This window comes from Salvelinus namaycush, chromosome 23 (assembly GCF_016432855.1).
Source record: "Salvelinus namaycush isolate Seneca chromosome 23, SaNama_1.0, whole genome shotgun sequence".
NCBI lineage: Eukaryota > Metazoa > Chordata > Actinopteri > Salmoniformes > Salmonidae > Salvelinus > Salvelinus namaycush.
Genome location: NC_052329.1, coordinates 24383587 through 24410975, shown reverse-complemented (window position 1 = coordinate 24410975; position 27389 = coordinate 24383587). Strand labels below are relative to the sequence as shown.

General features: G+C 41.3%; 1 protein-coding gene across 1 annotated transcript in view; it reads right to left on the bottom strand.

The window, feature by feature from the left end:
* Window positions 1–1115: 1115 nt before the first annotated feature.
* The window catches only part of LOC120018562 (glycine-rich cell wall structural protein-like), a 33530-nt gene continuing 7256 nt past the window's right edge, over window positions 1116–27389 (bottom strand). The window contains exons 8-22 of the mRNA XM_038961776.1: window positions 23912–23932; window positions 23692–23718; window positions 23389–23412; window positions 22806–22853; window positions 21673–21702; window positions 20747–20788; window positions 20449–20505; window positions 19481–19549; window positions 19146–19193; window positions 18576–18647; window positions 17992–18033; window positions 15661–15753; window positions 13396–13440; window positions 3079–3147; window positions 1116–2944 (exon numbers count right to left, since the gene is read on the bottom strand). Of these exons, the coding sequence (XP_038817704.1) occupies window positions 2895–2944; window positions 3079–3147; window positions 13396–13440; window positions 15661–15753; window positions 17992–18033; window positions 18576–18647; window positions 19146–19193; window positions 19481–19549; window positions 20449–20505; window positions 20747–20788; window positions 21673–21702; window positions 22806–22853; window positions 23389–23412; window positions 23692–23718; window positions 23912–23932 (737 nt within the window). The 3' untranslated portion in view covers window positions 1116–2894. The remainder of the gene's footprint in view (window positions 2945–3078; window positions 3148–13395; window positions 13441–15660; window positions 15754–17991; window positions 18034–18575; window positions 18648–19145; window positions 19194–19480; window positions 19550–20448; window positions 20506–20746; window positions 20789–21672; window positions 21703–22805; window positions 22854–23388; window positions 23413–23691; window positions 23719–23911; window positions 23933–27389) is intronic.

Here is a 27389-nt window from a genome sequence, read left to right as displayed (position 1 = left end):
AGTAGGCTAAATGAGGTCATGGATTCACAGGAATGGAATGACAAGGAAAGGTATTGTTTCAAAGAAAGTGTAACTGTATCAGTTGTGTTGTTGTAGGTTAGAGCAGCGCTGCAGTTTCAACACCCCATTTAATTTTGATTTAATTAGATTGAACTAACCAAAACATTAACAGTTGAAATACACAAATTATTATACTTCTAAACACCATCCCAGCCTTGTTAGCATTATGCAGAGGGCTTGTGTTACTAGGAAATAAAATAGAACGACTAACGTTACCTACTTGGGTTATTGCAGCAAAACAAGGACATACCGCACATTCTTTATTGATCATTCTCACAGAAAACTTTTCATAAAGCTAACCCTCCCAAAACACCATAACACAATGGATCTATTGTGTTGTTTATTATGAATTCAGTGGAGCATCTCTGTCCTCGAGCGCGGAAGGATGCACTGCGCTCGCTCTAATAACATCTCCCGCCCTGGCACATGCTTCAAGACACGCTATCATGGTTCCAGAGAGAAACTGCGTATCGAAAACTTAAACTCACCTTCCTCCTCTCCCATACGTTCGTCCTTCCAGTCACAACAGAGCAGCATCAACCTCATTCACTCTCCGATTCGGAGCTCTATGAGAGCCTGACTGATGAACAGATAACCGGTCTCACTTCGACCAAAGCCCCGCTATTCGTGTTGTGTGTTTATGAAGCCGACTAGACTAGATCCTCACAGCTTGATACTACTTCGATTTATTCGATGAGGAGAGGATGGGCGATTTGAAACAGTCAGGCTGGGGGACCGGAAAATATGGGTTGGCCAACCGATAACAATCCCTGGAAATTTTGTCTGCGTAGCACAAGCAAAAGCAACTGGGGGCAGAGAGACGAAGCGATGCGCAATGCACCCATCACAGAAATAGGAGATGTATCAGAATAGCTGTATTAGAATAGTCATCTAGTCTATGAGAGCAGGCTGGAATAGGCTAGTTGCATTAAAAGTCTACATTCAGACATGTTAAAGTTCCTGAATAACATTTGAGCCATTGATTCATTTTGATATGTTGGTGCAGTTTGGGTGCAAGTGGAAAAAAGCTGATGCCTGGGCACAAATGTATTTATTAACCATTTTATTTCGTTATTTTACTTAAGCAAATAAAATGCCGGGATTACCGGGAACAAGTCACATGTTTCATGAAAATGTAAAAGTGCAAAACCCCATCGTTCCTCCTTTTTCTCATTTAAATAAGATGAATACTATCCCACCGCACGGAATACACGGGGCGGCGGGCCTCGGATCGGAGCGGCTCACACACAGTTCAGAAAAAGCCCCAAGAGTAGGCTACAAGAACTGAAGCGAGTGAGAGTCATGATAACCTAGGGCAATTACTACAACATACAGTACACACAATCCCTAAAGAGACATCGTAGTGTAACTTTATAACAGAGCGAATCAATCTTTGGTCAGTAATGTCTAGTGAGTCTTATTCAACTGTAACTAACTCAAGTAAAGAGTGAAATGGGAGCTCACTCTCACAATTTACACAGACTAGGGGCTATAGCCTACACACAGACATTAAAAAAGCCCTTACATATACAGTATAACAATTCTCAACAGTGATTAAATGCATTACCCAAATATATATTTCAAATGTTTTTTTGTTTTTTTTGCCTTATTCAAGATTACACAAATATGGTGATAGTCTACTTTCATGAGCGGAAACATTTGAAACTTGAATAATGATCGACAACTTGCATAAATGAAACTATAACTGCATGTGAAACTAGAATGATTACAGATATGCATAACATTCTAGGCACTTAATCTTGGACACCAGAAAAATGATACGTAATTAATAAAACAAAATGTTCAATTCATACATTCATAATGTACAATACATGCCAGAGCAGTATCGAAAGGATTTCAGTTTTACATTTTTGTAAAACTAAAAACATACAAATCACTTAAAAAAACAAAACACACCGTTTCAATGGACTTGGGTACAAACCAACACAATGTATGCTATGAATATCACTGAAGATATCACCTACAAATCTTTTGAACACCTTTGGATTGATTGTCATCAGCTTTACCACATTCAGAGCAACACCTGCTCTTCATACTTCACAAGTTTGTCAGAAATCAAGGTAAGAAGGCTACTTACACCATGGCACTTAAAATATAGTCAAGGTTGCTGATGGCAGATGGACTGTGAAACCTGTGCCCACACACACACTCACACACGCTATGCCACTGCTATTTCACCCAGAGCTATAAATAGCAGCAGAGATGATAGAAAGCCAGAGGAGGCAGTTCTGAAGATACATGGCCAAAGTTTATCAGCACTTTACCAACCACACCTCTTGAAGCTCAACCCTTAGTTTGACATGTCAGTATGGGAAGATCTCCAACAGTTACAGGAATGGTGCTGGTTTTGACTTGGAGCACTTCTCTGCATTCAAAGCATGCTTAATGGCTCTAGTTGGATAATCTTTCATATTCTCCTATATACCCAAATATCTCTGGCAACATGTGCAAGCTCACAAGCACATAGAGAGACACACAGCCACATAGGCACACATCCACACATCCACACCCACACACATGCATGCACACACAAACACTTGGTAACTACTAAAAGGGGAGCATCGCAGGCATGTCAGTAAGAGCTGATGAACACCACGAACAATGATAAAGGCACAATCAAAAACACTAAGTCACATCAAATGTGTGCAAAAGTCTGGGTCGGTGGGTTTGTATAAAAAATATATTGAGTCAAATAAAGTACAACATATCTTTACATACTGTAATGGGGGATGTTGTGCATATAAAATGTACATTCTAGATCATGCAGTAGCACCATTGTTTCTTGAGGTTCAACTTCTTCTGAAGAACACCCTCTACTTCTGCCTTCCACAGTATTTGCTTTGGCATACAGCAGCAACTCCTCCTGTAGAGAAACCACATTGGAAGAGAGGATATTTTAAATGCATGCATTTGTAAGAGGGTTTGCATTTGTACTTGGTTCGGTATCAGATTTATGTGTTTTTTTGGTCACATGCCAGAGTGTGTGTCTTATCGTACCTGGTCTGTAGCCTCCTCCTCCTGCTCCACCAAGGAAGCCCTGGAGTGGGCCATACTTGGCTGCTTTGGCTGTGAAAAAAAGTTTGTTAATCACAGGTGTTTTTGTGATCACTAATTATAATTTTTTAAACAGTGTTGGCAAGTCATTTCCTGAGCAGCTTTAATGTGTTTTTCTAACCACACTGCACAGATGAGTAAACTTTATGGAAATCTGTTGCTTGACCACAGCAGCCAAGAGCCCCAGCAAGCCTTGTGAGTGAGTTAGCATATGCTAACAGGTTGTCAAACAAGAAAAATGCTAACAGGTTGTATTTGTATTTATTATGGATCCCCACAGCTACTCTTCCTGAGGTCCAGCAAAATTAAGGCAGTTTATACCATTTTAAAAACATTACAATACATTCACAACACACTATGTGCCCTCAGGCCTCAACTCCACCACTACCACATATCTACAGTACTAAATCCATGTGTATGTATAGCGCGTATGTTATCGTGTGTGTGTGTGTGTGTGTATGCATGTGTCTGTGCCAATGTTTGTGTTGCTTCACAGTCCCCGCTGGTCCATAAGGTGTTTTTTTAATCTGTTTTTTTAAATCAAATTTTACTGCTTGCGTCAGTTACTTGATGTGGAATAGAGTTCCATGTAGTCATGGCTCTATGTAGTACTGTATGCCTCCCATAGCCTGTTCTGTACTTGGGGACTGTGAAGAGACCTCTTGTGGCATTGTTTGTTGGCTAAGCATGGATGTCCGAGCTGTGTGCCAGTAGTTTAGACAGACAGCTCGGTGCATTCAACATTAATAAAAGTAGTGAGGAAGTCAATTTCTCCTCCACTTTCAGCCAGGAGAGATTGACATGCATATTATTAATATTAGCTCTCTGTGTATATCCAAGGGCCAGCCGTGCTGCCCTGTTCTGAGCCATTTGCAATTTTCCTAAGTCCTTTTTTGTGGCACCTGACCACATGACTGAACAGTAGTCCAGGTGCGACAAAACTAGGGCCTGTAGTACCTGCCTTGTTGATAGTGTTGTTTAGAAGGCAGAGCCTCACTTTATAATAGACAGACTTCTCCCCATCTTAGTTACTACTACTGCATCCATATGTTTGTACCATGACAGTTTACAAACTAGGGTTGCTCCAAGCAGTTTAGTCATCTCAACTTGCTCAATTTCCATATTATTTATTACAAGATTTAATTGAGGTTTAGGGTTTAGTGAGTGTTTTGTTCCAAATACAATGCTTTTAGTTTTAGAAATATTTAGGGCTAACTTATTTCTTGCCACCCACTCTGAAATGAACTGCAGCTCTTTGTTGAGTGTTGCAGTCATTTCAGTCGCTGTAGTAGCTGACGTGTATAATGTTGAGTCATCCGCATACATAGACACTCTGGCTTTACTCAAAGTCAGTGGCATGTCGTTAGTAAAAATTGAAAAAAAGCAAGGGGCCTAAACAGCTACCCTGGGGAATTCCTAATTCTAACTGGATTATATTTGAGAGGCTTCCATTAAAGAATACCCTCTGTGTTCTGTTAGACAAGTAACTCTTTATCCACATTATAGCAGGGGGTGTAAAGCCATAACACATACATTTTTCCAGCAGCAGACTATGATCAATAATGTCAAAAGCTGCACTGAAGTCTAACAAGACAGCCCCCACAATCATTTTCTCATCAATTTCTCTCAGCCAATCATCAGTCATTTGTGTAAGTTCTGCACTTGTTGAGTGTCCTTACCTATAAGCATGCTGAAATTCTGTTGTCAATTTGTTACTGTGAAATAGCATTGTATCTAGTCAAACACAATTTTTTCCAGAAGTTTACTAAGGGTTGGTAACAGGCTGATTGGGCGGCTATTTGAGCCAGTAAAGGGAGCTTTACTATTCTTGGGTAGCGGAAGGACTTTAGCTTCCCTACAGACCTGAGGGCACATGCTCTCTAGTAGGCTTAAATTGAAGATGTGGCAAATAGGAGTGGCAATATCGTCTGCTATTATCCTCAGTAATTTTCCATCTAGATTATCAGACCTCGGTGGCTTGTCATTGTTGATAGACAACAATATTTTTTTCACCTCTTCCACACTGACTTTACGGAATTCAAAAGTACAATTCTTGTCTTTCATAATTTGGTCCGATATACTTGGATGTGTAGTATCAGCATTTGTTGCTGGAATGTCATCCCTAAGTTTGCTTATCTTGCCAATGAAAAAGTCATTAAAGTAGTTTGCATTATCAGTGGGCTTTGTGATGAATGAGCCATCTGATCAATGAATGAAGGAGCCGAGTTGGCTTTTTTCACAAACATTTATTTTAAGGTGCCCCAAAGCTTTTAACTATAATTTTTTATATAATTTATCTTTGTTTCATAGTTTATTTTTATTTAGTTTAGTCACATGATTTCTTAATTTGCAGTATGTTTTCCAATCAGTTGGGCTGCCAGACTTAATTGCCACCTTTTGCCTCATCCCTCTCAACCATACAATTTTTCAATTCCTCATCAATCCAAGGGGATTTAACCGTTTTTACAGTAATTTTCTTAATGGGTGCGTGCTTATTTGTAACTGGTATAAGTAGTTTCATAAATGCGTCAAGTGCAGCGTCTGGTTGCTCCTCATTACAAACCACAGACCAGCAAATATTCTTTACATTATCAACATATGAATCACTACAAAACTTATTGTATGACCTCATATACACTATATTAGGCCCAGCCTTTGGAACTTTGGTTTTCCTAGATATAGCTATTATATTGTGATCACTACATCCTATGGATTTGGATACTGCTTTAAAGCAAATATTTGTAGCATTAGCAAAGATGTGATAAATACATGTTGATGATTTAATTCCTGTGCTGTTTGTAACTACCCTGGTAGGTTGACTGACAACCTGATCCAGGTTGCAGGCACTGGTTACAGTTTGAAGTTTTTTCCTGAGTGGGCAGCTTGATGATAGCCAGTCAATATTTAAATCACCAAGAAAATATACTTCTCTGTTGATATCACATACATTATCAAGCATTTCACACATTTTATCCAGATACTGACTGTTAGCACTTGGTGGTCTATAGCAGCTTCTCACAATAATTGGTTGGCTAGCCGCATATGCTAAATATAGAGGAGCTATTGATATTCACTTGTGCTGCGACTGCAACAGATGCCCTAAATCGATAGTGTTAATGAATAATTCTTAGCTATTACAAATGTAATGATTTGAACTGCAGGTCTCCTACAGTAGGGGTGCAGGGTGTACTCAGAGGTGTGATCAGTATGTGTGTAATACACTGCTCAAAAAAATAAAGGGAACACTTAAACAACACAATGTAACTCCAAGTCAATCACACTTCTGTGAAATCAAACTGTCCACTTAGGAAGCAACACTGATTGACAATAAATTTCACATGCTGTTGTGCAAATGGAATAGACAAAAGGTGGAAATTATAGGCAATTAGCAAGACACCCCCAATAAAGGAATGGTTCTGCAGGTGGTGACCACAGACCACTTCTCAGTTCCTATGCTTCCTGGCTGATGTTTTGGTCACTTTTGAATGCTGGCGGTGCTCTCACTCTAGTGGTAGCATGAGACGGAGTCTACAACCCACACAAGTGGCTCAGGTAGCGCAGTTCATCCAGGATGGCACATCAATGCGAGCTGTGGCAAAAAGGTTTGCTGTGTCTGTCAGCGTAGTGTCCAGAGCATGGAGGCGCTACCAGGAGATAGGCCAGTACATCAGGAGACGTGGAGGAGGCCGTAGGAGGGCAACAACCCAGCAGCAGGACCGCTACCTCCGCCTTTGTGCAAGGAGGTGCACTGCCAGAGCCCTGCAAAATGACCTACAGCAGGCCACAAATGTGCATGTGTCAGCATATGGTCTCACAAGGGGTCTGAGGATCTCATCTCGGTACCTAATGGCAGTCAGGCTACCTCTGGCGAGCACATGGAGGGCTGTGCGGCCCCACAAAGAGATGCCACCCCACACCATGACTGACCCATCGCCAAACCGGTCATGCTGGAGGATGTTGCAGGCAGCAGAACGTTCTCCACGGCGTCTCCAGACTCTGTCACGTCTGTCACATGTGCTCATGTGCTCAGTGTGAACCTGCTTTCATCTGTGAAGAGCACAGGGCACCAGTGGCGAATTTGCCAATCTTGGTGTTCTCTGGCAAATGCCAAACGTCCTGCACGGTGTTGGGCTGTAAGCACAACCCCCACCTGTGGACGTCGGGCCCTCATACCACCCTCATGGAGTCTGTTTCTGACCGTTTGAGCAGACACATGCACATTTGTGGCCTGCTGGAGGTCATTTTGCAGGGCTCTGGCAGTGCACCTCCTTGCACAAAGGCGGAGGTAGCGGTCCTGCTGCTGGGTTGTTGCCCTCCTACGGCCTCCTCCACGTCTCCTGATGTACTGGCCTATCTCCTGGTAGCGCCTCCATGCTCTGGACACTACGCTGACAGACACAGCAAACCTTTTTGCCACAGCTCGCATTGATGTGCCATCCTGGATGAACTGCACTACCTGAGCCACTTGTGTGGGTTGTAGACTCCGTCTCATGCTACCACTAGAGTGAAAGCACCGCCAGCATTCAAAAGTGACCAAAACATCAGCCAGGAAGCATAGGAACTGAGAAGTGGTCTGTGGTCACCACCTGCAGAACCATTCCTTTATTGGGGGTGTCTTGCTAATTGCCTATAATTTCCACCTTTTGTCTATTCCATTTGCACAACAGCATGTGAAATTTATTGTCAATCAGTGTTGCTTCCTAAGTGGACAGTTTGATTTCACAGAAGTGTGATTGACTTGGAGTTACATTGTGTTGTTTCAGTGTTCCCTTTATTTTTTTGAGCAGTGTATAATGTGAATAATACTTGATCTATGCACCATAAAGGGGCCTACATTGATGACTTGATGGCATGAGGGCATGATGACAATTCATAACAACCAGTCATAATAATTTATGATTCTGCATTAGCACAGATTATTGGCAATAGCACATCATTTGGCATTTGTAGATTAGCCATTGAGACCATTCTTGTGATAAGTGTAAATGCGTGAAAGGTTAAAATAGTTATTTAAAAACACACCTCCCACCTATGTGAGCAAAAGGCTGATGACTATCTACTAAGTACCAGTCAAAAGTTTGGACATACCTACTCATTCAAGGGTTTTTCTATTTAAAAAAAAAACTATTTTCTACATTGTAGAATAATAGTGAAGACATCAAAACTAGGAAATAACACATATGGAATCCTGTAGTAACCAAAAAAGTGTTAAACAAATCAAAATATTCTTGATTTTTCAAAGTAGGCACCCTTTTCCTTGATGACAGCTTTGCACACTCTTGGCAATCTCTCAACCAGCTTCACCTGAAATTAGTGATGCACCTACATGACATTTTTGGCCGATACCGGTATCCGATATTTAGCTTGTCAAAAAAAACGATACCGATAACCGATATTTAACATTTTAGCGTCCTTTTAAGCATTCTAGTACAGTTAAATAGTTAACACACACACACACACGGACGCAGCACTCTAAGGCACTGCATCCCAGTGCAAGAGGCGTCACTACAGTCCCTGGTTCGAATCCAGGCTGTATCACATCTGGCCGTGATTGGGAGTCCCATAGGCGGCGCATAATTGGCCCAGCGTCATCCGGGTTTGGCCGGGGTAGGCCGTCATTGTAAATAATAATTTGTTCTTAATGGTGGTCAGACCCATCTATGTGAAGCTTGCCACAATAAGGATTAGCCACAATAGTGGACTTATGCCATAAAAGTATGGCATAATTCTACTATTTGTATTAATTTGCATCACTGTCAATGACATACTTTTATTTTGAAGGCAAACCGCAAATTCCACTATTGTGCCTAATCCTTATTGTGGCTAGCTTCACAACACATAACCAAGTCCGGTCGAGCATCAATAGCCAGATGACACTAGCCGGTTGCTTATAACATTAGCTTTGGGCAACAGGGTTAAGTAGCTGGCTAGCTATTCATTTTCATGAACTGAAGTTCCATTTCAATAGGCGAACAACAAGTGGCAATCTAGGTAATACTTACTCTCAAGGATTCCTAAATCATTGCGAAGAATAATGAAAATGACTGCAGTTTCTACTGGTCATTGTTTTCAGGCTGGTTGTATTGGTGCTAGCTAGGTACCAAGCTTAAGCTAGTTACCCCAGAAGTTGCGGTCGAACGAATTATGTTTCATTATCAACGCGGTATTGTAAACACATCGTTCATGATCGGTATTTGCTTGTTTGCAGACTTTTTTGTATAGCTTTGACAGTGCTACTATATATTTTTTGACATGCAAAGACCCAAACGGCATTCCATAGTATGTATGTCTAGAAGCTAATAGCAGTGACACTATTACTGTATAACTCCGGTAGAGCAATAACTGAAAAATAGCGCACTTGGTAGTGTGTACCGGTGCTCGACCAGTCGGCCAAAGCCGACATCACCCACGACAGAGAACGGTTGATTGTCAAGGGCAATGAATTCCATTATCTTGGCCTTAAAGGATTTCGCCTTTTGAGTTGTCTCGCTGAAATTCTCTTACTCTTTCAAATGACTGCTGGACTTGTTGACTGCTCGATCCACACAGCAGATATTGTGGGCTAGGTTATGAATGCTGTGTTGCACATGTGGCGCAACATTTTATGTGGCGTCATTACGGCACGTACCTACATTATATAGGTATGCACATCAGCTTTGACATCGGTTTTGTACATCGGCGTTAAAGTAGACATCGGCCGATACCGATGTTGGCATTTTTAGCTAATATCGTCCAATTCCAATATGTTCACCGATATATTGTGCATCCCTACCTGAAATGCTTTTCCAACAATCTTGAAGGAGTTCCCACATATGCTCAGCACTTGTTGGCTGCTTTTCTTTCACTCTGCGGTCCAACTCATCAAAAAACCATCTCAATTGGGTTGAGGTCGGGTGATTATGGAGGCCAGGTCATCTGATGCATCATTCCATCATTCTCCTTCTTGGTCAAATAGCCCTTATACAGCCTGGAGGTGTGTTTTGGGTCATTGTCCAGTTGAAAATCAAATGAAAGTCCCACTAAGTGCAAACCAAATGGGATGGGGTATCGCTGCAGAATGCTGTGGTAGCCCTGCTGGTTAAGTGTGCCTTGAATTCTAAATAAATCACAGACAGTGTCACCAGCAAAGCAACCCCACACCATCATACCTCCTCCTCCATGCTTCACGGTGGAAACCACACATGCGGAGATCATCCATTCACCTACTCTGCGTCTCACAAAGACACAGCGGTTGGAACCAAAATTCTCAAATTTGGACTCATCAGACCAAAGGACAGATTTCCACCGGTCTAATGTCCATTGATTGTGTTTCTTGGCCCAAGCAAGTCTCTTCTTATTATTGGTGTCCTTTAGTAGTGGTTTCTTTGCAGAAATTCGACCATGAAGGCCTGATTGACAGTCTCCTCTGAACAGTTGATGTTGAGATGTGTCTGTTACTTGAAATCTGTGAACCATTTATTTGGGCTCCAATCTGAGGGGCAGTTAACTCTAATGAACTTGTCTTCTGCAGCAGAGGAAACTCTGGGTCTTCCTTTCCTGTGGCGGTCCTCTTGAGAGCCAGTTTCATCATAGCGCTTGATGATTTTTGCGACTGCACGTAACAAGTTCTTGAAATGTTCTGGATTGACTGACCATGTCTTAAAGTAAAGATGGACTGTCGTTTCTCTTTCCTGATTTTAGCTGTACTTGCCATAAAATGGACTTGGTATTTTACCAAATAGGGCTATTTTCTGTATACCACCCCTACCTTGTCACAAAACAACTGATTGGCTCAAACACTTTAAGGAAGAAAGAAATTCCACAAAGTAACTTTTAACAAGGCACACACCTATTTATTGAAATGCATTCCAAGTGACTACCACATAAAGCTGGTTGAGAGAATGCCAAGAGTGTGCAAAGCTGTCATCAATGCAAAGGGTGGCTACTGTGAAGAATTTCAAATGTAGAATAGATTTTGATTTGTTTAACACTCTTTTGGTTACTACATGATTCCATATGTGTTATTTCATAGTTTTGATGTCATCACTATTATGAAAAGAGTGCAAATAAAGAAAAACCCTGGAATGAGTAAGTATGTCCAAACTTTTGACTAGTACTGTAGCTGAAAAAGTGGATTCCAATTAGACAAAAACAGAAATATCTTATTTACATAAGTATTCAAACCACTTGCTATAAGACTCAAAATTGAGCTCAGGTGCATCCTGTTTCCATTGATCATCCTTGAGATGTTTCTACAACTTGATTGGAGTTCACCTGTGGTAAATTCAATTGATTGGACATGATTTGGAAAGGGACAGAACTGTCTGTTTAAGGTCTCACAGTTGACAGTGCATGTCAGAGCAAAAACTAAGTCGAGGTCGAAGGAATTGTCTGTAGAGCTCCGAAAAAGGATTGTGTCGAGGCACGGATCTGGGGAAGGGTTTCTGCAGCATGGATGGTCCCCAAGAACACACTGGCCTTCATCATTCTTAAATGGAAGAAGTTTGGAACCACCAAGACTCTTCCTAGAGCTGATCAATCGGGTGAGAAGGGAGTTTGTTAGGGAGGTCACCAAGAACCCGATGGTCACTCTGACAGAGCGTTAGAGTTCCTCTGTGGATATATGAGAACCTTCCAGAAGGACAACCATTTCTGCAGCACTCCACCAATCAGGCCTTTATGGTAGAGTGACCAAACGGAAGCTACTCCTCAGTAAAAGGCACATGACAGTCCGCTTGGAGTTTGCCAAAAAGGCACCTAAAGGACTCTGACCATGAGAAACAAGATTCTCTGGTCTGATGAAACCAAGATTGTACACTTTGGCCTGAATGCCAAGCGTCACATCTGGAGGAAACCTGGCACCATTCCTAGGGTGAAACATGGTGGTGGCAGCATTCAGTGGTAGGGACTGGGAGACTAGTCAGGATCGAGGGAAAGATGAACAGAGCAAAGTACAGAAAGATCCTTGATAAAAACCTGATCCAGAGCGCTCAGGACACCAGACTGGGGCAAAGGTTCACCTTCCAACTGGACAACAACCCTAAGCACACAACCAAGACAGCACAGGAGTGGCTTTGGGATAAATCTCTGAATGTCCTTGAGTGGCCCAGCCAGAGCCCGGACTTGAACCCGATCGAACATCTCTAGAGAGACCTGAAAATAACTGTGCAGCAACGCTCCCCTTCCAACCTGACAGAGCTTGAGAGGATCTGCAGAGAAGAAGGGAGAAACTCCCCAAATACAGGTGTGCCAAGCTTGTATCGGCATATCCAAGAAGACTCGATTCTGTAATTGCTGCCAAAAGGGCTTCAACAAAGTACTGAGTAAAGGGTCTGAATACTTATGTAAAATGTAATATTTCCGTTTTTTTATATAAATTAGCCCCCAAAAATAAAAAACTGTTTTTGGTTTGTCATTATGGGGTATTGTGTGTAGATTGATGAGGGGAAAAAACAATTTAATCAATTTTAGAATAAGGCTGAAACCTAACAAAATGTGGAAAAAGTTAAGGGGTCTGAATACTTTCAAAAAAAGCACGGTATGCAGAGCAGTTTCTCTCCTGACAGTGCTAGTATACAGTGGTGTGCTCTTAGCAAACATATGCACTGACAGAGGAGGCTGGTGGGAGGAGCTATAAGAGAATGGGCTCATTGTAAAGACTGGAATGGTATAAATGCAACGGTATCAAACACAAACTTATGGACACCATTCCAGCCATTACAATGAGCCCATATTCCTATAGCTTCTCCCACCAACCTCCTCTGGCGCTGCACTACAAATACAGACGGACAGTGACTTGTGAATTTACATTAGGTTAATATCCCAAAGATTTCCACACAATATCAGCACAGCACCACTGGAGTAGGACATCAAATACTCTAAATCCTGACATGTCATAGGTTTTATTAAACTAGCTCTGAAGAACCTGCCTTACTTTATGAAACATAATCCCACCGTCAGTAATCTTCCCTGTGCTCAGGAAAATTCAGATTATCGGACTTTAATAGACACTGGTTGGTACACCATCTGCACTGACGACAAGTACTCACTGTTCTATCAAACCCCATCCACTCATTCTAATCTCATCCAAATAATCTTACGTGATGTCATCCTCCGCTAAGAACAGACTGATTATAATAAAATAGGAAATGTACTAGGTGTAACAGAACATCTGATTATTTCAAGCACATTTCTCTCCCATGCACTGACTGTGTGGTGTAAGGTTTGGCTGAGAAGGACGACAGATACCTTACAACAAGGGAAAAAGGAGGACACCAGTACCTTGTTGAGGAGTCAGTGGTGCCGTCTGGCCTGCTCCATATGCTCCTAGTAGACAGACAAACATTTAAGAAAAAGTATTTGGAGTTTGGAAGGGATGAGAGGATTTTTGCTAAGAGTGTTTCATGTTTAAAATAGCATAATGTAGTAGAATCTTGAAAAACTTTGATCAGAGACTTTTTGGATAGAGAGTGAGAGAGCTGAAGACCATTTCTTCATTGTGCATTGGAACACACAAAGCAACCAAAACACACTTGTTCAGATAGATAGAACACAACCAATGGAAAGTGGCTGTGTTTTGGTGCGTCATGAACTAGGATGATCAGTGTGGGTCATTTCTCAGGACTTTCTCAAAGCAGGTTTAGTCATATGCACACTATCAGAAAACAGCAGACATCACATAATCACAAGGGGATTTTCCTCATGTAATGATGAGGTGCTTTGGAAATTACATAATACAAAACTTAGAGACTTTTGAAGAAAGTACAATTACGGTTGAGCATTATCTGATAGAGTAACAACCACATACTTTTACTAACACTGCAGTAGCAAAATACCATGTTTTGGTCTCATTACTGTCTGTGTAAACCAATAGTAAACAAGTAATAGATATATAGTAAACATATAGCAAATACCAAACAAGCACACTGCAAGGGTAAAGCGTTCACTGATGCCAGAAATAACATTCGCCATCTGTATCTGTTTTGTCAGTAAACAGTCTGCATTGCAGACTAGACAGGAATATGCAGCAGAGCTCATTAAGTCATCCAAAAAACATTTAATTATTCCCAAGGGTGGTCACACCATTGAGACATCTTGAATTAAATGATGACGTTTAATCATGTCAAGTGTAAGAAATGGTAAATGAACAGGCATTTATATGTTAAAAGAAAAAAGCCCCTAATAGAGATTTGGTTCATTTCAGATATAATGCTAGACATCATCATGTTGCCAGACAAAAGTCAATGAAAATTCAAATTAACTCTATATCATCAGTAATAATAGGAATTGGGACTTTTCCATTTTAACCAATAAATTGAGGAGGTTACCAGGAGTGTTTGATGTTTTCTGTGTATGTGTGCAATATTTTGCACCATGCTTGTAAAACATTAAAACCTGATTTTCATGGTCAAAGCATGGTCAGAGTAGCTATCGGATTCACAGAAGCTACAGTAAAAGTGAGAGTAACTAGCATCTAGTGACTACACCGAGAGAGAGAGTGAGAGTGAGAGTGAGAGTGAGAGAGAGAGAGAGAGAGAGAGAGAGAGAGAGAGAGAGAGAGAGAGAGAGAGTGAGAGTGAGAGTGAGAGTGAGAGAGAGAGAGAGAGAGAGAGAGAGAGAGAGAGAGAGAGAGACTGACATTCCCAACACCAGCTCAATTATTTTATTTTCATAACCAATTATGTGCTTAGAGCACTCAATGTTCCCCATCAAATCATTTAATGAGGGGAAACTAAACCAGGTATGGGGAAGTTGGCTGTTCCTTTCAATTGTCTCTAGATATGTTCCCCTCTCTCTTTCTCTCCCAGAGGTTAGCTCTGATACCAAAGCAACAGGCCTAAGGGCTGCTTGTCTGTCTGTCATTCTGGGTTACCTGTCTGTCGACAATTCGGTTTTAGTCCACCTCCTGATCCAGGCAGAAATGGGGTGAACATGGGCAGTTAAAGAGCCACCAGCGTGTGGAGTCAGGTTGAATTTTTGTTGTTTTGAGTTGATATATTTTATTTTACAGTACAGCGGGAAATGTAGAGAGGGAGACAGATAGTAGGGGCATAGACAGAGGGTAGCCGAGACAAGGCTCAAACCCCTGTCGCCAAGGGGCAAACAGTATGTGGTCCGGATAAGGGATCAGGTTAATTGACATCTATTCTCTTGATGGTTATGTTGAGTGGCTAGCTTATTTGACCTTGATATAACTGTTGGCGACTATTTCTCAGTATTTAATTCAGTTTGCAAAATTATGTTAAGTTTGCCAAAAGTCTAAACTTATGGCCAATCGACACTTTTCTACATTTACTGTAAGTGAATGATTGGCACATGCTTACAAAGGGGAACTCAAACTACTGAAGTGAATGCCCTTGCTTCCTCTGTCCTCCCTGAACAGTAAAGATGAACAGATATTAACAACTATCAACTTGGTTGTACTCTAAGCTCTTTTTGTTCTACTTTTATCTTCATAGTTCCTGGGTCACAACATCCCATTTTCTATGAAAGCATACTGTACACACACCGCATCTGATTTTCACAGATAGAGGTTATACACGTTACCTGGGTAGGGTTGCTGTAGGTAGCCGCCACCTTGCTGTGGGTAACCCCGTTGTTGTGGGTAGCCACCTCCGTAACCTAGGACTGCACCAGCACCTGCAAGGGTAACACAGCAACAATGTACAAAACAACAACTACAAACACAACAACACTATACGTATACATTGTATACATTTAGTCTACATTTAGACAGGGTTACATACCCTACTGCAGCTTTGGCCACAGACTCAACTTATGCATAGTTTTTTTCTTAACAATCAGCCCAGAACACAACCAGTCAAATGTCAACATGCAGTATGAACTGAGAGGTCATATGCATTATGTATGCAAATTTACCAGGCCAGTGTGTTTATGCAAATATTCTAGCTACAGTATTTATCAAAAGGCTAATGGTGCTGAATTCTCTTTGGGAAACAACATTTGCATACAGTATTAGCAAAGTTGTACCATATGTGATAGCACGTGAAACAGGCAGTATGTTGTACTGTGGGATGCTCTGCTCTCTGTGTCAGTGAATATTTGACCAATGGGAAGTGGTTAATAGCCTGCAGACATTGGCTAGTCTGTATCCATGGGGCCTGGGGCAGAGAGCAGAATCTCTCCACTGCTAGACCAGCGTGATAACACTCCAACCAAACATCAAGGGAGAGGAGGAGAGGAGGGGATGCTGAAAGCTCCACAGCCTTGGTAATACACTTCCAAGTATAATCCTGAACATAGGTCAAAACCCTGCCAATGTGTTAACATAAACCTACGACGTAGATGTCGATTAAGGCATCCCCCCGCACCTCTCTGATTCAAAGGGATTGGGTTAAATGCAGAAGGCACATTTCAGTTGAATCCATTCAGTTGTACAACTGACTAAGTATCCCCCCTTTCCCTTCCCATATGAAGACATGAAATGTGCCATGCTAGTCTTGCGATGCCTGAATTGTCATAGAATACTTTTCTTCACAGTGTTTTGACAGTGGGTCTTAGTGGGGTGACACCGTCTTACTACCTACAGTGCATTCGGAAAGTATTCAGACCCCTTGATTTTTCCCCCACATTTTGTTACGTTACAGCCATATTCTAAAATGGATTTAAATTCAAAATTCATCAATCTACACACAATAGCCCATAATGACAAAGTGAAAACAGGTTTTTAGAACTACCTTATTTACATAAGTATTCAGACCATTTGCTATGAGACTCGAAATTGAGCTCAGGTGCGTCCTGTTTCCATTGATCATCCTTGAGATGTTTCTACAACTTGATTGGAGTCCACCTGTGGTAAATTCAATTGATTGGACATGATTTGGAAAGGCACACATCTGTCTATATCCCACAGTTGACAGTGCATGTCAGAGCAAAAACCAAGCCTTGAGGTCGAAGGAATTGTCAGTAGAGCTCGGAGACAGGATTGTGTCGAGGCACAGGTCTGGGAAAGAGTGCCAAAAAATGTCTGCAGCATTGAAAGTCCTCAAGAACACAGTGGCCTCCATCATTCTTAAATGGAAGAAGTTTGGAACCACCAAGACTCTTCCTAGAGCTGGCTGTCTGGCCAAACTGAGAAATTCGGGGAGAAGGGCCTTGGTCACCATCTCTACGGTGAAGTATGGTGGTGTCAGAAAAATGCTGTGGGGATGTTTTTCAGCGGCAGGGACGGGGAGACTAGTCAGGATCGAGGGAAAGATGAACAGAGCAAAGTACAGAAAGATCCTTGATAAAAACCTGCTCCAGAGCGCTCAGGACATCAGACTGGGGCAAAGGTTCACCTTCCAACAGGACAAAGACTCTAAGCATACAGCCAATACAACGCAGGAGTGGCTTTGGGTGGCCCAGCCAGAGCCCGGATTTGAACCAGATCGAACATCTCTGGAGAGACCTGAAAATAGCTGTGCAGTGATGCTCCCCATCCAACCTGACAGAGCTTGAGAGGATCTGCAGAGAAGAATGGGAGAAGCTCCACAAATATAGGTGTGCCAAGCTTGTAGTGTCATACCCAAGAAGACTGTAATCGCTGCCAAATGTGCTTCAATAAAGTAGAGGGTCTGAATACTTATGTAAATGTGATATTTCAGTATTTTATTTGTATTACATTTGCAAAAATTATAATAACCTGTTTTGTCTTTGTCATTATGGGGTATTGTGTGTAGATTGAGGAAAAACAACAATTTAATCAATTTTAGAATAAGGCTATAACATAAAAAAAATTGGAAAAGTTAAGGGGTCTGAATACTTTCTGAATGCACTGAATGTGTGTGCATTTTTACCAGTTTATGAACATGAGGATGAAACCTCGCAGTTAACTACAGTAAACTACAGAAACTACAGCAGGACAGTCAGTCTCACCTGGATTATAACCAGCACCACCCGCACCCAGGTTACCATAACCTATTGAACAGGAGAGAGTGGAGCATTACTGAAGAGTTGATATAGTTGAACAATTTCAAATACTATTTGAACCCAGGTCTGCTGTTGAATATGGCTACGCTGTAGGCAGGAACACCTTGTATACAATGACGGAGTCCTACTTCCAATGGCAGAGCACACGCTGTACCGTTATACTCAGAGTAGGCCGACTCTCCAGAGGTCCATGCTGCTATAGTATCTCTAAACCTTCACACTTTGATGTTCCAAAAACCATTCCAAACTAACTCTGCCTGTGACGGTAATCAGTCTCCACTGGGAGTGTTTGTTGCCTCATTCTTCTATGTCTTGCCCTACAGTACTGTGCCCTGGGGGATTCACTCTCTGGCTTTGATATTACTTAAAAATCAAGATTTCTCACTACTTTTACGAGAACTCTACTCCAAAATAAAGATAACATCACTATGATATGTTGCTCAGATGTGGTAGTATATGTACATAAAAGTAAGAGTAAAACATATAAGAGTATTAGTACAAAGCTGGGCTTTAAGTGTCAGGGTTTTTACCTGGGGGTTTGGGTGCTTTTTGACCTGCTCCTGCCCCTACTCCCAGACCAACACCAGTGGGATACCTCACACCTGAAACATGAGACTGGGTTAGTTCTCATATAGCCTCGTACCAGGCCTCTAGTGGGTGACACTAGTCCTCCACTAAGAACATGGCTGACATTTCAGACACTAGATAGTTATTATCTGTAGCTTTATATGATCAGCTACTGTTGATGACAGTTGAACCTATCTAGCTAGACTTGGCAGTTAAAAACAAGGACAAGACATTTCCCTGGCTATGGTCAAGCTTTGTGTTGTTACAAAGCTACAACCACAGAACGTCCCAGAGGTCGTTGTTTGAGGTGGCATGAGAGTTTCAACAGTTTGGTTTGGAGAGGGTGTTTCTAGCTCAGTTGACATTGGGGTTTCAGACACAGTCCCATTGGCATCTCATTTCTGGCTCTGGTGTCTGTCACAGTCACCGCTCCAATCGCCTCATTGGTCATAGGAAGTGCAAGTCAATTACATTTCCTGGACAACGGTCACTCTGAGAGGCCAGCTGGCCTGCTTCCCCTCTCTCATACATACCCTGTCCCTGTCCATAACCACCTTGACCATAACCATACGGGTATCCCCCTGAATCATGATGGAAAGAAAAGCAGCTTTATTCCTGACATGATGACTTCATTGCCTAGGGAACACCAGAGATTGGCTCAGCAAGATGTATGTAACACAATGTTATACAGAGTTGACCTGAGGTCAGGGAGTATGGAGTTACAATAAGCCATTGAATTTATGGGATGGGGTTGAACTCAACATGTCTCTTCGTACATCACCATTTTGGGGACATTGTGGATATTAATTGTTCAGTTACACAGAAAGCTTATTTATTTCCTAAGACAGGTACAAAAGTGATTCCATACCTGCACCACCACCTGCTCCAGTAAGAGGAATACCTGCTCCTCCAGCCGCACCGCCTGCTCCTCCCACAACTACAGGAGAGATACAAAACACAGTGAGTGAGATCATATACAGTGAGCTCCAAAAGTATTGGGACAGTGACATTTGTTTGTTTGTTTTGGCTCTGTAGTCCAGAACTTTGGATTTGAAATGATACAATGACTATGAGGTTAAAGTGCAGACATTCAGCTTTAATCTGAGGATATTTTCATCCATATCGGGTAAATGTTCAGAAATTGCAGCACTTTTTGTACATAGTCCCCCCATTTTAGGGGACCAAAAGTGTTGGGACAAATTCCCTTATATGTGTATTAAAGTAGTCAAAAGTTTAGTATTTGGTTCCATATTCTTAGCATGCAATGATCACATCACACTTGTGACTCTACAAACTTGTTGGATGCATTAGCTGTTTGTTTTGGTAATGTTTCAGATTATTTTGTGTCCAATAGAAATAAATGGTAAAAAATGCATTGTGTCATTTTGGAGTCACTTTTATTGTAAATAAGAACACAATATGTTTCTAAACACTTCTACATTAATGTGGATGCAACCATAACTACAGATAATCCTGAATAAACCCTGAATAATGATGAGTGCGAAAGCATAAATATCATACTACCCCCCCCCCCAAAAGATGCTAACCTCCCCTGTTATTGTAATGGTGAGAGGTTAGCATGTACTGGGGGTATGATATTTGTGCGTTTAACTTTCTCACTTCTCATTATTTACGATTCATTCAGGACTATCCGTAATCATGTTAGCATCCAAATTAACGTAGAAATGTTTAGAAACATATTTTATTCTTATCCAAAGTGCTGGAGTACAGAGCCAAAACAACAACAAATGTGTCACTGTCCCAATACTTTTGGAGCTCACTGTATTGTAGCTACATCTTTAATAAACACTTCTTATGGCACACTCTGACACACACCTGGAGGTTTCAGGGGCTTGGCTCCAGGAAGTTGTCCAGCTCCTGCTCCGTATGGATCTGAGGAAATACAGAGAACATAAACGTAATTTGCACAGCCTATTTTTACTCTCTACTCAACAGTGACTGTAATGCAATATCACCAGGGATACGGACATGAGATGATATTAATGGACAAATACCTGAATAAACCAATTACAGTGATGGGGATTTAGTCTGAGTAGAAAGTAACCTAAGGTTGCACATAGTGAATTAAGTTTGAGACTCCATTACAAGAATGCAGACAGAGAAATTGGCTTACTTCCATATCCTCCTCCATAGGGATATCCACCAGCACCTGCACCTGTGGAGCAATATATGCCATTAAAACCCCATGGACATAACATATGGTTGGGTGTGGGGCTGTGGGATGGGTCACTGATCTGAATGATGGTGGAAAGGACGATACAGTACTGCCAATTACCTACTGTCTATGCTGAATGTCACACTCAAGCTTTATTGTCCTAGCTCTATCAACAATAATCTCTTCAACATGACCTTGTAATTTGATAGTGAAGACCTACAGAGAGTGTGAAGCTTTTAAAGTGATGACATAAGAGGTTTATTGTAAGGTCAGCCTAGAGGTCAGAGTTCATGGTCCAGTACATCTGGTACAATTCAAACTAGATGATGACGTATGTTGTTTTCTTTCTTTGTCTAGAATACTAGTTTTAAGAGGCTGTGGTGGAGTGGCCTCCTATCCTCTCCTCCTATTTCCTTCTCTCCCCTCCTCCTCTCTCATACATACCCTGTCCATAACCTTGACCATACCAGAGTTGTCCTGCTGAATCATGATGGAAAGAAAAGCAGCTTTATTCCTGACAAGGGAGCACCAGTGAGTGGCTCCGTCAGGTCACGTAGCTAACATAATAATTCCAATAAAGCTAGCTGCTTCCTGCTTATATAATAAACTTTAAAATGCCTTAAACATATGAACATATTACACCACTTATCCCTGGCCTGGCCATAAAATCCCAATTTTTTATCAGACCTTTGACTTATTCATTTACAGAGAAGAGGCCAAGGTCATATCTCATATCTCAACAAGCCAAGGTCATATCTCAGTGAAGTCATGCAGTAGTTTGAAATAAAAACAGAGATGTGTGTGTGTGTGTGTGTGTGCGTGTGTCTGCTACTAGTGTAGAGACGATAAGGTTGTGGTCTGCTCTTCTCCTCTCTCATACATACCCTGTCCATAACCACCATACGGGTATCCCCCTGTATCATGATGACAAAGAAAAGCTGCTTATTTCCTGAAATGATGACTTCATCACCAGGGCACCCAAATGAATGGCTCAGTCAACAAAATGTTAGTTAAGACAATAAATCAGAACATCCTAATGCAGATTCAGTCATGCAAGGGGCCTTTCAGGTTTAAGACCTCATATATTTATTTTGCGCTCTCATCTAGTTTAAGATTCTTTGTTGACCAATAGTCATAGATCTGCCTTCATTTTATGTTCTAATCAAAATATGTATTTGAATGCTCAATAGAAATGGTTCACAAATATATAGGCCTGAATTGTTTTCTTTTTGCCTCTAGTGAAGGAACTACCCAGCCAGCTGAGACAGTGATAACATATTCAACACATTCACAGGACTTCAGGCAGTTAAATTAATTTGAAATTGATGGTGCAGAACTGTCTCTATCATCCTGATGCAAATAACTTCACCCTAAAGCTTTACCTCATACGGCATCGTTTTCAAATAATGCATATAACATGCATTTGAATGTATATAGATGACTGGATCCATGTGTCTAGATTCGGTCAATTCTTTAATATTACATGTCCTAACAGCACCTTATAAAGGCCTGAGACTACTAGCAAATCTAACTGCACCTTTTACTATCATATACTGTTGACTTGACCTTATCTCTGTACATTTCTAATCAATATGACTGTCTTGCAACGGCTAACACGTTTTAGGTACGTCAACAAAAATTGTGGCCTGGGTTAGCATTATGATCAGTCTTAATTGGATGTTTTGGTGCATTAGACCAGAGAAACGAGCTGATGCTGCTGTTCATTGTGTGTAAACAACTCTTGCTATTGACTCACGTGAAGAAGGTAATATCCTTATCTGATCAATAACAAAGCATATTATTCCTAATCGTGTGTGCATAAGGGTTGGTACATCACTGTTATATGAATGTGCATAGGGGTTTATTAATTATATTTATATTGGCATGTAAAAGTGTTCAATCACATTATTGGATGGGTTATGGATCTGAGTTGATGGTATCAATTTGAAGTTGTAAACAACCAGTGCTGTAATACTACTGCAATAATATGGTATTAGTAGGGTTTCAGAATCTTTACCTGTCCCAGGGGGTTTAGGAGCTTTGCCACCTGCTCCGACACCCACACCTGTAAATAATATAAAGCCTAGTGGTTAGAGCGTTGGGCCAATAACAAAATCAGTCACTAGTTTGAATCCCCAAGACGACAATTTGATAAATATGCCGATGTGCCCTTAAGCAAGGCACTTAACCCTAATTGCTCCAGGGTCGCCGTTGATAATGGCTGACCACGGCAGTGACCCCACTCTCCAAGGGTGTCTCAGGGGGAGTTGGGATATGCAAAAAACACATTTCCAATTCAGACATTTGTATAATGTACGTGTGAAATTGGACAAATTTAAACACCCACTAAATTAATATTATTATTATTATTAATCATGTCACTACACAACTGGAAAACAAACTACTCAACAGGATCACCTGCAGGAGATTGTCACCATCATGTGGCTAAACAATGTCACATACTCTGCTCCTTATAGTCTCCACTATCGAGACACCTTACCTCCAGGCTGCTGTACTCCAGTAGCAACTACATGAGAAGTATTTGAAAGAAAACCAATACTAATTGAACCCAGGTCTGCTATGGTGGACACAACACTCACCAGGCTGAGCTGGACCTGTACCAACTGGAAACAAAGAGAAAAGTCTTTAACACACAGCTACAGAGCATATTGGTTCAAAGTGATGATAAATGAAAACCCTAATGTTTGATGTACAGTAAATACATTTAAAAAAAATCACAGGTCAACAATGAAGATGAACTGATAGTAAAGCAATCTAATATTGCTCTTCAAAGATAAGAAGAAAAGATAGTAAAGTACAGAAATGTTGATAGGTACAAGTAGGACGCCATTTTCATGCAGAAGGATTTTTACATTTTCAGGAGAATCATTTAAATTACTTACCACTAGGTTGAAGAACCCCAGCCCCAACTGTGAAGGCAATCATGTTAATTATTACCAGCTAAGTCATAATTATGACAGTTATAAAGTCTCCAAAATAGAATAACTTACCACTCAAAAAACTCAAATAAAATGTTCAGTGATTCTAATGACACAATGTTGCAAAACTAGTGAGAATGAATAATTGATGTTGGCTTCATAAAAAATATGGTCCAATACATACCTCCAGTTACTCCTGTGGCACCTGCAGCAAACCAAAAGAAAGTTAATCAATGACGTGATATATTAATAATATGAATTTCCATGAAAATGAACAATAAAGTATTGTATCAAAGTACTCTATCCAAGATGCAACAAGACAGAGAAAAAATCACACAAAATAAAATATCGTAAAGATATATAAACATTTGAGTTTCTAGACAGAAGAACAAATCTAAAGCAGGGGCTCCAAAAAAATATGTGCTGGAAGAATTACACAGTAATATGAATTTTTGTGTCCATTTTCTCATAAAAACATTTTCAAACAATGTGGGATTTCAAATACAGTACCGTAAGTAAACATCAGGTAATAACAAGAATATGATCCCCTGCTGTAGAAGATGCCGCAGAGGTGGGCAATTCCAGTCCTCCAGGGCCTGATTGGTGTCACAGTTTTTCCCCAGCTAACACACCTGACTCCAATCACCTAATCATGTTTAGAATGCAATTTGATTAATCACCTGTGTTTGCTAGGGATGGAGAAAAGGTGACACCAATCAGGCCCCTGAGGACTGGAGTTTCCCACCCCTGAAGGGAGATAGGACTTTAACTACCAAGGAGAAAGGATGAGTGCATACAGTACGTATCTACAGGTCTTCCAGGCACAATCTCCATAGGAGCAATCTTTATTGTGGAGGACATTAACAGTAACTAGTCATATTACACTATACTGTAAGTCAATCAAGTATTGACAAGTGTCAGATGAATCTAATTGGTTAAAAAGCGAAGGGAGGGAGGAGAGAGCAGAAATGGGAGATATTTCAAGAGCAGCAAGCTGCGGAGTTAGTTGAGGGAAAGAGAGGAAGAGCGATTAAGAGGACAAACTACTTCTAGAAAATACCTGAGAGACATTATCTTGTCAACACCCACACCCACATGAACATTACATTCCTTCATTTTTTGTTGTTGTTGTTGCATTACAATGTTTTCACAATGTTTTCACAAAGGAATATACCTGAATCAACTAAAATGAATTGTTTATCAAAAGCCAATAAGTAATCAGGTAAAATGTTATGAAGTGCTTATGTAAGGAATTGTAAAGAACATACAGTACGAGTCAAACGTTTGGACACACCTACTCATTCCAGGGTTTTTCTTTATTTTTACTATTTTCTATATTGTAGAATACTAGTGAAGACATCAAAACTATGAAATAACACATATGGAATCATGTAGTAACCAAAAAAGTGTTAAACAAATCAAAATATATTTGAGATTTGAGATTCTTCAAAGTAGCCGCCTTGACAGCTTTTCACACTCTTGGCATTCTCTCTTCATGAGGTAGTCACCTGGATCGCATTTCAATTCACAAGTGTGCCTTGTTAAAAGTTAATAGTGAAGACCTCAAAACTATTAAATAACACATATGGAATCATGCAGTAACCAAAAAAGTGTTAAACAAATCAAAATACATGTTAGATTCTTCAAAGTAGCCACCCTTTGCCTTGATGACAACTTTGCACCCTCTTGACATTCTCTCAACCAGCTTCACCTGGACTGCTTTTCCAACAGTCTTGAAGGAGTTCCACATATGCTCAGCACTTGTTGGCTGATTTTCCTTCACTCTGTGGTCCAACTCATCCCAAACCATCTCAATTGGGTTGAGGTCGGGTGATGGTGGAGGCCAGGGCATCTGATGAAACCCGGACAGGAAGATCAGTGACTCAACCCACTCAAGTGATGCACCCCTGATGTAGCACTCCATCACTCTCCTTCTTGGTCAAATAGCCCTTACACATCCTGGAGGTGTGTTGGGTCATTGTCCTGTTGAAAAACAAATGATAGTCACCACTAAGCGCAAACCAGATGGAATGGTGTATCGCTGAAGAATGCTGTGGTTAAGTGTGCGCCGGAGGAGATGGCTGCCGTTTTACGGTCTCCTAACCAATTGTGCTATTATGTGGTTTATTCGCGATATTTGTAAATTATTTTGTACATAATGTTTCTGCAACCGTATCTTACGGAAGAAAAGAGCTTCTGGATATCAGGACAGCGATCACTCACCTCGGATTAGACAAAGATTTTTTCAACAACAAGCAGGACTCACACGATATTCTCCAAACACCCCACAGGGCAGACATCCCAATTATTCTCTAAACACCCCACAGGGCCGACATCCCAATTATTCGCATAAGGAAGCGACGCAGAGGACGAAGAGCCGGATGCCTCGTCCGGACCCGCAGAAGGCGAGTAGGAAAACTGCCGTTACCGTCAATATTACTCTGCAACGTGCAATCATTGGACAATAAACTAGACGAGGTACGATCACGAATATCCTACCAACGGGACATCAAAAACTGTAATATCCTATGTTTCACAGAATCGTGGCTGAATGACAACATGGATATTCAGCTAGCGGGATATACGCTGCACCGGCAGGATAGAACAGCACACTCTGGTAAGACGAGGGGGGGCGGTCTGTGCATATTTGTAAACAACAGCTGGTGCACGAAATCTAAGGAAGTCTCTAGATTTTGCTCGCCTGAAGTAGAGTATATTGTGATAAATTGCAGGCCACGCTACTTGCCTAGAGAGTTCTCAGCTGTACTTTTCGTGGCTGTTTGTTTACCACCACAAACAGATACGGGCACTAAGACCGCACTCAGTCAGCTGTATAAGGAAATAAGCAAACAGGAAACCGCTCACCCAGAGGCGGCGCTCCTAGTGGCCGGAGACTTTAATGCAGGGAAACTTAAATCAGTTCTACCAAATCTCGATCAACATGTTAAATGTGCAACCAGAGGGGAAATAAATTCTAGATCACATGTACTCCACACACAGAGACGCGTACAAAGCTCTCCCTCGCCCTCCATTTGGTAAATCCGACCACAACTCTATCCCCCTGATTCCTGCTTACAAGCAAAAATTAAAGCAGGAAGCACCAGTGACTCGGTCTATAAAAAAGTGGTCAGATGAAGCAGATGCTAAACTACAGGACTGTTTTGCTATCACAGACTGGAACATGTTCCGGGATTCTTCCGATGACATTGAGGAATACACCACATCAGTCACTGGCTTTATCAATAAGTGCATTGAGGACGTCGTCCCCACAGTGACTGTTTGCACATACCCCAACCAGAAGCCCAAGAACACAAAGGCAACCTGCCTAAATGACTACAGACCTGTATCACTCACGTCCGTAGCCATGAAGTGCTTTGAAAGGCTGGTAATGGCTCACATCAACACCATTATCCCAGAAACCCTAGACCCACTCCAATTTGCATACCGCCCAAACAGATCCACAGATGATGCAATCTCTATTGCACTCCACACTGCCCTTTCCAACATGGACAAAAGGAACACCTATGTGAGAATGCTATTCATTGACTACAGCTCAACGTTCAACACCATAGTACCCTCAAAACTCATCACTAAGCTAAGGAACCTGGGACTAAACACCTCCCTCTGTAACTGGATCCTGGACTTCCTGGCGGGCCGCCCCC